The 13,945-nt window shown below is 36.9% G+C and overlaps 1 protein-coding gene across 3 annotated transcripts in view; it reads left to right on the forward strand.

Annotated features, from left to right (window-relative positions):
* LOC106700968 (killer cell lectin-like receptor subfamily B member 1B allele A) overlaps positions 1–10,876 on the forward strand; it is a 27,568-nt gene extending 16,692 nt beyond the window's left edge. For all 3 annotated transcript variants that reach the window (XM_070371085.1, XM_014479091.2, XM_070371086.1), the window contains 3 exons: positions 386–537; positions 1,441–1,568; positions 10,590–10,876. In XM_070371085.1, coding sequence (XP_070227186.1) covers positions 386–537; positions 1,441–1,568; positions 10,590–10,710 — 401 coding nt within the window. In that variant the 3' untranslated portion in view covers positions 10,711–10,876. The remainder of the gene's footprint in view (positions 1–385; positions 538–1,440; positions 1,569–10,589) is intronic.
* Positions 10,877–13,945: the final 3,069 nt, after the last annotated feature.

A 13,945-nucleotide genomic window follows, 5' to 3' on the forward strand; every position in this document is an offset into this window, starting at 1 on the left:
TCATTTATGTATTTCTTATTGTCTTATTTTTGAAACTTACAGCTTTTTAAAGATAATTATATACATATTTTATTTTCATGTGAAAACAAAGAAAGAATATTATGTTGATAATTTTAACAGTCATATACACTGAATAGTTTTCCTGACACATTTCTAATTTTGTCATTAAAAATTATTTCCTAGTATACAGCTTATGAATCTAAATGTTTTCAATGAATTGAGTTATTAACTTAAGAAAAATTTAACACTAAATTTAAGTGCACACAGCCTATAATGTAAAAATAAAAAAGTGTTTTTGTTTGTAGATAGTAGATTTGCTATGTCAACTTACAGATGTAATTTGCACTGATGGAAATCATTCAGTTATATTTTAAATTTTTAATAGTTTGGAAATACCCTACTTGTTCAAACAACTGGCATCAGTATGGAGAAAACTGCTACTATTTTTCAAGAAACAGTGTTCCTTGGAAGGAATGTCACCATTATTGCACCAATTTACATTCTGAATTTCTTAAGTCGAATACTGAAGAAGAGATGGTAAGGACGAAATTTTGTTTTATAAATTTTGGTATCAGAAGATTTTAGGATGACAGCAATCACTCGGGTTTTGTATTCTTCTGAATTACTTTCCATAGTGTAGTCGCCAAAATCTCTGCAATTTGTAATTTTGAATGTGTACTTCAATAAAACCTGAGTGGTTTTCCTCTAGCACTTGGGGTAAAGTCTAAGTAAAATGTAGATAAGATCACTTGTAGTCTGATTTCTGCCTATTTCTCTGTCTTCTTCTGTTGTTAGGGACTCTCCATCACACTGTTCTAAGGAAAGTGTGCCATGGTCTCCAACTGCATTGAAGTTATTTACATTGATCACGGTCCGCTTATGCTCTTTTATGTCCTTGTTCTGTTTACCTGTGACAAATTTTATTTCCTCTACCTCCTATCCCAAACTATCATCTCTCAGTTAATACATCTTGTTTTAAGATTTTAGCTTACTAGACGATCCACTTGGAAAATGTCCTTAGTTCACTAAAATCTGTTAAAATTCCCTGTTAATTATTTCTCTCCTTCAATCCTGTATTTCTGTTCTTGTACCATGTGTCAATACTACTTATTACATAAGTCAATGAATACTATTCATTTTTTCAGTGCCTAATTTGAGCAACTACAGTTTTAAAATTTCATGCTTACTTTTACAACCCATAACTTAAGAAAATGACTAGAATGATATATGTACCAAAAAAATTACTCAGTGAATAAGTGAGTTATTAGCTCTGAGCATCCAGCCTATATCTGAAGAATTTAGGGTTAATCCCTCCAGATTCTTTCAATATAAAGAACAGAGAATCCAAAGAGAAGTAAAATATGCATATTTAAACTATTATATTCCTCTTTTGCAAGAAAAGTTCCACTTTTTGATTTATTTTCCTCTTCCTTTCTGCAGAATTTTATAATAAAATTGTCAAAAATGCAATGCGGTTTGCAAAAAGAAAAGTTTTCAATTAGTTTATACTACAGCAATAAACAACTGAACTGGGTTTGGCTAGATGATACAAAACTTACCCTGGACAAGTAAGTCTCTTGCTTTTTAAAATTTCAGTACAGAACAATATTATTTTCTTCCATATAGAAATATTTAATGTGGATCTGGGTAGCATTTATAATAGATGCACCTGTAAGAAATCAATAAGTAAAAGATAGGAAAGATGGAAAGCAAGGAATAAAATACTTAGTAACATACCAAATACTATACTAAATTAAATATGTTCCTTTCAAAGCTCATTGAAATTGCTTATTGAAGTATAATTATTTTGCATTTTAGTAAAAGATAATTGAATAAATAAACTTGCATAAGATTACAAAGTGAGTAAGCTTCAGATTTGTCATTTTAATTTCAGTGTAGTTTGTCTGACTGCAAGACATGTGCATGTATTGAAATTTTCTTAAAATGTGCTCTCTAATTCTCCAGGACTCACCTAGTGTACTTTGTATAGTTTGCTGTCAGAAAAAAATCACTACGAACTGGGTGGCTTAACACAACAGAAATGTATTCTCTCAAGCAGAGGGAACAGAGGTTTGAAATCAAGATCTTGGTAGAGTTGGTTTTTTACTGGAAAGATCCTTTGTCTGAAGGAGCTTGCTAAACTTTTCCAGAGAGAAAGCTAACTGTTGTTGATGATGAAAAACATTTATTTGTTCTGTAAATACTGTGGAACTTGTTTATAAAAATATTACTGTATAAAGGAAATACAGTAAACCTCCATGAAAATACAAAATATTCTGCCAATCCTTGGCATCATTTAAAGACAAGTCAGTCCTCTGTATCTGCGGGTTCTGAATTCTCAAGTTCAACCAACCATGTAGACACAGAGGACTGCCTGGGATTTGAGCATCTGTGGACTATGTTATCTTGGGGATCCTAGAAGAATCTCCCCACTCCCCACATCCTGAGTACAAAGAGACAACTGTCTATACCTCCAACTTCCTTTGCGCCTTCTCTGCATCTCTCTGTGTATGTTGCTCTCCCATAAGGATATTCTGATTGGATTTAGGGTATAATCCAATATGGTTTCATCATGACAGTAGTCTTTTTTTTTCAATTTATTTATTTATTAAAAATTTTAAAATTTTGTTTATTTTTAATTGAAGGATAATTGCTTTACAGAATTTTTCTGTTTTCTGTCAAACCTCAACATGAATCAGCCATAAATATACATATATCCCCTACCTCTTGAAGCTCCCTCCCATCACCCTGCCCATCCCACCGCTCTAGGTTGATACAGAGACCCTGTTTGAGTTCCCTGAGACATACAGCAAATTCCCATGGGCTATCTGTTTTCCATACGGTAATGTAAGTTTCCATGCTACTCTTTCCATACATATCACCCTCTCCTCCACTCTCCCTATGTCCATAAGTCTGTTCTTTATGTCTGTTTCTCCATTGCTGCCCTGCAAATAAATTCTTCAGTACTATCTTTCCAGATTCTGTATATATGTGTTAGTATAAAATATTTATCTTTCTCTTTCTGGCTTACTACACTCTGTATAATAGGCTCTAGGTTTGTCCACCTCATTAGAATGGACTCAAATGCAATTCTTTATGGCTGAGTAATATACCATTGTGTATATGTACCACTACTTCTTTATCCATTCATCTGTTGATGGACGTCTAAGTTGCTTCCTTATTCTAGCTATTGTAAATAGTGCTGCAGTGGACATCGGGGTACATGTGTCTTTTTCAATTTTGGTTTCCTCAGGGTATATGCCTAGGAGTGGGAAGGCAGGGTCATATAGTGGTTTTATATCTAGTTTTTAAAGCATTCTCCATACCACCTTCCATAATGGCTGTATGAATTTACATTCCCACCAACAGGGCAAAGAGTTTTCCTTTTCTTCACACCCTCTCCAACATTTATTGTTTGTAGACTTCTTGATGATGGCCATTCTGACCAGTGTGAGGTGGTATCTCATTGTAGTTTTGATTTACATTTCTCTAATAATAAGTGATGTTGAGCATCTTTTCATGTGTTTGTTAGCCATCTCTATGTCTTCTAGGAGAAACGTCTATTTAGGTCTTTTCCCCACTCTTTGATTGGGTTGTTTGTTTTTCTGGTATTGAGTTATAGGCATTGCTTGTATACTTTGGAAATTAATCATTTGTCAATTGTTCCATTTGCTATTATTTTCTCCAATTTTGAGGGTTATCTTTTCACCTTGTGTATAATTTCCTTTTGCTGTGCAAATCTTTTAAGTTTAATCAGGTTCCACTTGTTTACTTTTGTTTTTGTTTCCATTATTCTAAAAGGTGAGTCATAGAGGATTTTGCTTTGATTTATGTCATCGAGTGTTCTGCCTATGTTTTCCTCTAACAGTTTTATAGTTTTGGGTCTTACATTTAGTTCTTTAATCCATTTTTAAGATGCAAAAATCATCAACAAAATTCTAGGAAACAGAATCCAACAACACATTAAAAAGATTACACACTGTGAGCAAGTTGGGTTTACTTCAGGGATGCAAGGATTCTTCAATATACACAAATTAATCAATGTAATACACCATACTGATAAATTGAAAAATAAAAACCATGTAATAATCTCAATCAGTTCAGTTCAGTCACTCAGACGTGTCCGACTCTTTGTGACCCCATGAGTCGCAGTACGCCAGGTCTCCTTGTCCATCACCAACTCCCAGAGTCTGCCCAAACCCAGGTCCATCGAGTTGATGATGCCATACAGCCATCTCATCCTCTGTCGTCCCCTTTTCCTCCTGCCCCCAATCCCTCCCAGCATCAGAGTCTTTTCCAATGAGTTAACTCTTCGCATGAGGTGGCCAATAATCTCAATAGATGCAGAAAAAGGCTTTGACAAAATTCAACACCAATTTATGATTAAAACTCTTCAAAATATGGGTGTAGAAGGAAGCTACCTCAATGTAGTAAAGACCATATATGATAAGCTCACATAAAACATTACTCTCAATGGTGAAAAACTATAAGCATTCCCCCTAAGATCAGGAATAAGACAAGGATGTCCACTCTCACCACTATTATTCAACTTAGTTTTAGAAGTCCTAGCTATAGCAATCAGAGAAGAAAAAGAAATAAAAGGAATCCAGATCAGAAAAGAAGAAGCAAAGCTCTCAGTTTGCAGATGACATGATACTATACATAGAAAGCCCTAAAGATACTATCAGAAAATTACTAGAGCTAATCAGTGAATTTAGAAAAGTCACAGGATAAAAAATCAATACACAGAAATCACTTGCATTCCTATATACTAACAATAAAAGTCAGAAAAAGAAATTAAGGAATCAATCCCATTCACCATTACAACAAAAAGAATTAAATATCTAGGAATAAACCTACCCAAGGATGGACAGGGAGGCCTGGCATGCTGTGGTTCATGTCTGACAAAGAGTCGGACACGACTGAGCAACTGAACTGAACTGAACTGAAGGAGACAAAAGAACTGTATACAGAAAATTATGACACTGATGAATTAAATCAGGAGATATATTCCATGTTCCTGGGTAGGAAGAATCAATATTGTTGATCTCTATAAAATTACCAATGGTATTTTTCACAGAACTAAAACAAAAAATTTCACAATTCATACAGAAACACAAAAGACCCCAAATAGCCAAAGCGGTCTTGAGAAAGAAGAATGAAGCTGGAGGAATCAACCTTCCTGACTTCAGATTATACTACAAAGCTACAGTCATCAAGACAGTATAATACAGGCACAAAAACAGAAACATAGGCCAATGGAACAAATAGAAAGCCCAGAAATAAATCCATGCACCTATGGGTACCTTATTTTTGACAAAGGAGGCAAGAATATACAATAGGGCAAATATGGCCTTTTCAATAAGTGATGCTAGGAAAACTGGATACCTACATGTAAAAGAATGAAATTATAACACTTCTGAACACCATACACAGTAACCCCAGATATGTAGATGACACCACCGTTATGGCAGAAAGTGAAGAGGAACTAAAAAGCCTCTGGATGAAAGTGAAAGAGGAGAGTAAAAAGTTGGCTTAAAGCTCAACATTCAGAAAACTAAGATCATGGCATCTGGTCCCATCACCTCATGGGAAATAGATGGGGAAGCAGTGGAAACAGTGTTAGACTTTGTTTTTTTTGGGCTCCAAAATCACTGCAGATGGTGATTTCAGCCATGAAATTAAAAGACACTTACTCCTTGGAAGGAAAGCTATGACCAACCTAGATAGTGTATTAAAAATCAGAGACATTACTTTGCCAACAAAGGTCCATCTAGTCAAGGCTATGGTTTTTCCAGTAGTCATGGATGGATGTGAGAGTTGGACTATGAAGAAAGCTGAGCACTGAAGAATTGATGCTTTTGAACTGTGGTGCTGGAGAAGACTCTTGAAAGTCCCTTGGACTGCAAGGAGATCCCACCAGTCCATTCTGAAGGAGATCAGCCCTGGGATTTCTTTGCAAGGACTGATGCTAAAGCTGAAACTCCAGTATTTTGGCCACCTCATGCGAAGAGTTGACTCATTGGAAAAGACTCTGATGCTGGGAGGGATTGGAGGCAGGAGGAGAAGGGGACGACAGAGGATGAGATGGCTGGATGGCATCACCAACTAAATGAACATGAGTCTGAGTGAACTCTGGGAGTTGGTGATGGACAGGGACGCCTGGCGTGCTGCAATTCATGGGATAGCAAAGAGTCGGACACAACTGAGCAACTGAACTGAACTGAACACCATACACAAAGATAAACTCAAAATGGATTAAAGACCTACATGTTCGGTTCAATTCAGTTCAGTCACTCAGTTGTGTCTGACTTTTTGCAACCCCATGAACCGCACCACGCCAGCCTCCTGTCCATCACCAACTCCTGGAGTCCACCCAAACCCATGTCCATCAAGTCAGTGATGCCATCCAACCATCTCATCCTCTGTCGTCCCCTTCTCTTCCTGCTCTCAATCTTTCCCAGCATCAGGGTCTTTTCCAATGAGTCAGCTCTTCACATCAGGTAGCCAAAGTATCGGACTTTCAGCTTCAACATCAGTCCTTCCAATGAACACCCAGGACTGATCTCCTTTAGAATGGACTGGTTGGATCTCCTTGCAGTCCAAGGGACTCTCAAGAGTCTTCTCCAACACCACAGTTCAAAAGCATCAATTCTGCGCTCAGCTTTCTTTATAGTCCAACTCTCACATCCATACATGACCACTGGAAAAACCATAGCATTGATTAGATGGACCTATGTTGGCAAAGTAATGTCTCTGCTTTTTAATATGCTGTCTAGGTTGGTCATAACTTTCCTTCCAAGGAGTAAGCGTCTTTTAGTTTCATGGCTGCAATCACCATCTGCAGTGATTTTGGAGCCCAGAAAAATAAGTCAGCCACCGTTTCCACTATTTCCCCATCTATTTCTCATGAAGTGATGGGACAGGATGCCATGATCTTCGTTTTCTGAATGTTGAGCTTGAAGCCAACTTTTTCACTCTCCGCTTTCACTTTCATCAAGAGGCTCTTTAGTTCTTCATTTTCTGCCATATGGATGGTGTCATCTGCATATCTGATATTATTGATATTTCTCCTGGCAATCTTGATTCCAGCTGTGCTTTCTCAAGCTCAGCATTTCTCATGATGTACTCTGCATATAAGTTAAATAAGTAGGGTGACAATATACAGCCTTGAGGTACTACTTTTCCTCTTTGGAACCAGTCTGTTTTTCCATGTCCAGTACTAATAGTTGTTTCCTGACCTGCATACAGCTTTCTCAGGAGGCAGGTCAGGTGGTCTCGTATTCCCATCTTTTGAAGAATTTTCCACAGTTTATTGTGATCAACACAGTCAAAGGCTTTGGCATAGTCAATAAAGCAGAAATAGATGCTTTTCTGGAACTCTCTTGCTTTTTCGATGATCCAGTGGATGTTGGCAATTTGATCTCTGGTTCCTCTGTCTTTTCTAAAACCAGCTTGTACTTCTGGAAGTTCATGGTTCACGTATTGCTAAAGCCTGGCTTGGAGAATTTTGAGCATTACTTTACTAGTGTGTGAGATGATTGCAATTGTGTGGTAGTTTGAGCATTCTTTGGCATTGCCTTTCTTTGGGGTTGGAATGGAAACTGACCTTTTCCAGTCCTGTGGCCACTGCTGAGTTTTCCAAATTTGCTGGCATATTGAGTGTAGCACTTTCACAGCATCGTCTTTCAGGATTTGAAATAGCTCAGCTGGAATTCCATCACCTCCCCTAGCTTTGTTCATAGTGATGCTTTCTAAGGCCCATTTGACTTCACATTCCAGGATGTCTGGCTCTAGATGAGTGATTTCACCATCATGATTATCTGGGTGTTGAAGGTCTTTTTTTACAGTTCTTCTGTGTATTCTTGTCACATCTTCTTAATATCTTCTGCTTCTGTTAGGTCCCTACCGTTTCTATCCTTTATCGAGTCCATCTTTGCAGGAAAGATGTGCCCTTGTACCCTTGGTATCTCTAATTTTCTTGAAGAGATCTCTAGTCTTTCCCATTCTATTGTTTTCCTCTCTTTCTTTGCATTGATCCCTGAAAAAGGTTTCTTATCTCTTCTTGCTATTATTTGGAACTCTGCATTCAAATAGGTATATCTTTCCTTTTCCCCTTTGCTTTTCACTTCTCTTCTTTTCACAGCTATTTGTAAGGTCTCCTCAGACAGCCATTTTGCTTTTTTGCATTTCTTTCTCTTGGGATGTTCTTGATTCCTGTCTCCTATACAATGTCATGAGTAGTTGCATGTAAAAGAATGAAATTAGAACACTTCCTAACACCATACACAAAGATAAACTCAAAATGGATTAAAGACCTAAATGTAGATGTATTTATTTTTTAATTGAAGGGGATTTGCTTTACAGAATTGTGTTGGTTTCTGCCAAACATCAACATGAATCAGTCATAGGTATACAAATGTCCCCTCCCTTTTGAACCTCCCTTCCATCTCCCTCCCCATCCCATACCTCTATATATTTACAGAACCCCAGTTTGTGTTCCCTGAGTCATACTTCAAATTCCCACTGGCTATCTATTTTAAATATGGTAGTGTAAGTTTCCATGTTACTCTCTCCATACATCCTACTCTCTCCTTTCTCCCTGTCTCCCCGTGTCCATAAGTCTGTTCTCTATGTCTATGACCTCATGACATTAATCTCAATTGCATCTACAAAGAAGCTATTTCCAATTAAGGACACATTTTGAAGTTCTGGGTGGAGCTTGGATTTTATTTATGAATTCTATTCAACCTTTGACTTGGATGGTGGCTCAGATGGTAAAGAACCTTCCTGCAATGCAGGAGACCTGGATTCGGTTCCTGGGTCTGGAAGGTCCCCTGGAGAAGGAAATGGCAAATGACTCCAGTATTCTTGCTTGGAGAATCCCATGGCCAGAGTAGCCTAGAAGGCTACAGTCCATGGGGCCACAAAGAGTCAGACATGACTGAATGACTAATATTTATTCAACCTACTTCCTACATTCAAAAAAGGATTTATAGGCCTCAATTCCCATGATTTTTATTAAGGTATCTGGAAGTGGAGGTATAAAATATATACTAGTGCACATGGACAGAGGAGCCTGGTAGGCTGCAGTCCATGGGGTCGCGAAGAGTCAGACACGACTGAGCGACTTCACTTTCACTTTTCACTTTCATGCATTGGAGAAGTAAATGGCAACCCACTTCAGAGTTCTTGCCTGGAGAATCCCAGGGACAGGGGAGCCTGGTGGGCTGCCGTCTATGGGGTTGCACAGAGTCGGACATGACTGAAGTGACTCAGCAGCAGCAGCAGTAGTGCACATACACAATTGTATAAAAACCAGTTTAGCAAAACCATGGGAAATACTGAACTACCAATACTCAGTCCCCAGTTTTAAGCTCCACAGTTTAAAATATAGTAAGTAATTGATAGCACAGGCTCTTAATTGTCTTGGATTTATGTCTTGGCTCTGCCATTAGGATCAGAGTTTTTTATCCAAACATTCTGTTTTGGTTTCTATTGCATTTTCTATAAGATGTGATGAATAATAGAACCCACTTCATAGCGTAGTTGTGAAAATACCATAATTGATAAATTAAGCATGTGAAAAATGTATGGTTCTTCAAGAAAATAAAGTTATCTCTTCTCCCTCCTCCTCTTTCCTCTCCTACCCCAGGTCTTAACAGTAAATTAATGTCAAATAATTTTTTTTTTAGATGAATCTAATTTAAAAATGTGATTTCAGAACTTCCCTGGTGGTCCAGTGGTTAAGACTGTGCTTCCACTGCAGGGCGTATGGGTTTGATCCCTGGTTGGGGAACTAAGCTGTGTGCCATGTAGCTTGCCTAAAATTAATAATAATAATATAAAAGTAAATAACATAAAATCTAAATTAAAATAGTATTTCTACCATAAAATATTATGACTAAAATATGCAAGATTTCTTCCAATATATCCATTCTTAACAGACATGATTTTCTAACATAATTTGTGTTAAATTAAAATTTTGGATTTACTTAAAATTATGAGTGATTATGTATTTATTTCTAATTGTTGTACTTTTAGTAAATGCATGCCCCTTCTCAGGAATTATATGATATATGTCTTTAAATGTTTATAAATTGCTCTGATTCTCATTGACATATCTAAATATTTAATCTTTTAAAACTATTTTCTAGACTTATTAGTAAAGAGGAATCTGATGTTTACTCTGGGGTAAATTTTCCCAGGACAGAATGACTTGTCATTAACAATTCATGACAATTTTTTTTTTACTGTATATATAATAAAATGTTTATCAAAACACTAATGTATAAACAAAATATAGTAGACCCCTGTGAAGATGGAGGATACTTTGAAATCATCTGAGGTCAAGAGATGCAAGTCAGAATTGAAGGCATTATTTATATCCCAATTCTAGAATTAATATTAAATTTCAGATGACAAAATATTCATTATTTTATTATTAGAGAACTGGGAAAATGATGTTTCTACTTTTTTATAATATTATGCATTTAAAAAGTACAATTTTATAATATTATGCATTTAAAAAGTACAATTTACACATAAAACAATTTCAGAACTTAATGGAAAGTATTTTTTTTTTCTAGGCTTCAACTTCCAGGACATGAGAATGCTAATAATAAATGTGCACACATAAAATACGGCCGAATAATTGCTGAAGATTGCCATAGTAGTGGTTATTGTATCTGTAAGAAGACAATATATTAGATTAGATAAAATGCCTGAGATTTTCCAGTGAGATGAAAACTCACTATGAAACTATGTAAAAACGTGTTTAGCTAAAAATAGATGTCATTAAACATTGAAGTCTATATGTTATTCTTTAACTTTAATCCATAATTTGTAGCAGGATTGATACAATAAACAGTATTTTAGTGACATTGGATAATTGTTGTTTAATTGCTAAGTTGTGTTTGACTCTTTTGTGACCCCATGGACTGTGGCCTGCCAGGCTCCTCTGTCCATGGGAATTTCCAGGCAAGAATACTGGAATGGGCTGCCATTTCCTTCTCCAGAGATCTTCCTGACCCACAAATCAGACTCACGTCTCCTGCATTCCAAGCACATTCTTTACCACTGAGCCACAGGGAAAGTTCAACATTGGATAGTATAGAGAAAATAAAGAATATGAGGGAACATTATTGAGATAGAAGTAAGAAGGAAATTCCTCTATTTCTGTGACTGCTGCTGCTAAGTTGCTTCAGTTGTGTCTGACTCTGTGCGACCCCATAGATGGCAGCCCATCAAGCTCCACCATCCCTGGGATTCTCCAGGCAAGAACACTGGAGTGGGTTGCCATTTCCTTCTCCAATGCATGAAAGTGAAAAGTGAAAGTGAAGTCGCTCAGTCATGTCTGACTCTTAGCGACCCCATGGACTGCAGCCTACCAGGCTCCTCCATCCATGGGATTTTCCAGGCAAGAGTACTGGAGTGGGTGCCATTGCCTTCTCCGATTTCTGGGACAGAGGTATGAAATAAATCAAGTTTTATTCAGGTCTTCCAGAACTTTCAAAATAAATTTTATCACTTTAGCCTCATGCTTTTGTTTAATTTTATATAAAACATAATTCTTTGCCTTATTATGGTCATCTATCAAAGAAATAAATAGTTAAGTAAGAAGACCCTGATGCTGGGAAAAATTGAAGGTAGGAGGAGAAAGGGACAACAGAGGATGAGATGGATGAGATGGACAACAGAGGTTGGATGGCATCACTGACTCAATGGACATGGGTTTAGGTGGACTCCGGGAGTTGGTGATGGACAGGGAGGCTTGGCATGCTGCGGTTCATGGGGTCTCAAAGAGTTGGACACGACTGAGTGACTGAACTGAACTGAAGAAAATAAAATTGTCTCATAAAATGAACCTCAAAGAAAAATTGCATTTTTGATAAGCTAGAAAATAATGGTTTAAAAGTGGTTATAGAGAACCAGGAGATGTTAAAAGTTTGTTAGCCACAAAAATTATCAATACAATGAATGAAAATGGGTAGTCTCAGTTGGAGTGGAATCAATAGTATTTATTTCATTCAAAAATAAGAATTTTTTTCCTGTCACTGGTCAGGCACTGAGTTTTAAGGACAGGAGATCCACATTTGTACAAATCAAAGAACTATGTCTACTTTCATAGAGCTTTCAAACTAAATGAGAAGACAGACATTAGTAAAATAATCACATTGGTAGATGCATAATATAAATAAAATAAGTTCTTAGAAAGGGGGAAAAGATAGTGAAAAAGGGAAAAAGTAGTTATCAGATTATAACAAAGAACTTGATCTAGACTGAGAATTTAGTGAAGAACTTCCTGATATGGAGAGCTGAGAAATTAATAATTTTATTAAAAGAAAAGAAAAGGGATCTGGGAGTTAAGAGTATTTCAGAGACAAAAAAGAAACAACCAAACAGCAGGTGGAATGAAGATCAGGGTACTGAATGCCAGAGATGGAAGGGGAAAACAATTTGATGTAATCCTGGAGGAGGAAAAAACAAAAAAAAAACAACAGAAAACACAAATCTTTGAAAACTGTGAGAAAGTCTTGATTTTTTCAGGGTATTTTCAATCTTTAAACTCACGCAAGATTTGAGAGCCTACTGTATAGCGCAAGGAACTCTATTCAATGCTCTGTGGTAACCTAAATGGGAAGGAAGTCCAAAAAAGAGGGGATATATATTTATGTTTAGCTGAATCACTTTGCTGTACAGAGGAAACCAACATTGTAAGCAACTATACTCCAATAAAAATTGATTTTTTAAAAAAGATAGAACAGAGAATCCAAATCCATACACAATCACAAACAAGGTTGCTAAAACCACCAGATGACATGCTGCCACAGACAAAAATTATTAGATACCTAAGGAGCACAATTCCTCTAAAAAATATAGCAAAATAAAATTTCTAGTTCATACAAATATAGTGGCACAAATTTAATAATAATTTTAAAATGGTTATTCTAGGAAAGCCTCAATGAAATGAAGGAGGATGAAAGTAAAAGTGAAGTCACTCAGTCGTGTCCGACTCTTTGCGACCCCATGGACACCAGGCTCCTCTGTCCATGGGATTTTCTAGGCAAGAGTACGGGAGTGGGTTGTCATTTCCTTCTCCAGAGAATCTTCCCGACCCAGGGATCGAACCCAGGTCTCCTGAATTGTAGACAGATGCTTTACTGTCTGAGACACCAGGGAAGCCTCAGTGAAATGAAGGAGGATATGGTAATATAAAACAGACACTCAAAACACACATTTCTGCTTCCAGATATAATGTAGACAAAAAAAACAGGAAAAGAAATACTCTTTAAAAATTTTTTTAAATACATTTTTAAGACATTAAAGGTCTACAGAAGGATTACTGTGCTTAAGTCACTCAGTTTGTCCCACTCTTTGCAACCCCATGGACTGTAGCCCACCAGGTTCTTTTGTCTATGGGGATTTTCCAGGAAAGAATACTAGAGTGGGTTGCCATGCCCTCCTCCAGGGGATCTTCCTAACACAGGGATGGAACCCAGATCTCCCACATTAAATTAGTTTAAATTCCAGAATAGGGAGCATTAGTTATCAATTTGCCATTGTTGCTACTGTTTTTGTGTGTGTGGTTCAGATCTTGGCCAAAGCAGATAGCCTACGACCGAAGAAAGAGAATCTGAAAAGCTTTCAGTGGTTACATAGACTAAAATGACAATATTAGAGATTTGAAGATCCTCAAATTGTCACCTTTCCCACAAGCCATTTGTTAAAGTCTGAGATAAAACTGAGAGAAGACTTTGAAACAAAGTCAAAAGATTCTGAGGGGAAAAAAAAAGAGAAACCTCCCAAAGTTTTCCTAGCAAAGACTAACGAGAAGAAAGAGTTATAAACAAACAAAAAACAGTATATAGAAGCCATGGATGGAGCAGTGAACCAAGATTGGAGATCAGCACCAAGGTCACACCTGTGGCAATGAGTCTGGGAA

This window comes from Bos mutus, chromosome 5, assembly GCF_027580195.1.
Source record: "Bos mutus isolate GX-2022 chromosome 5, NWIPB_WYAK_1.1, whole genome shotgun sequence".
In the NCBI taxonomy this organism is placed as follows: Eukaryota; Metazoa; Chordata; class Mammalia; order Artiodactyla; family Bovidae; genus Bos; species Bos mutus.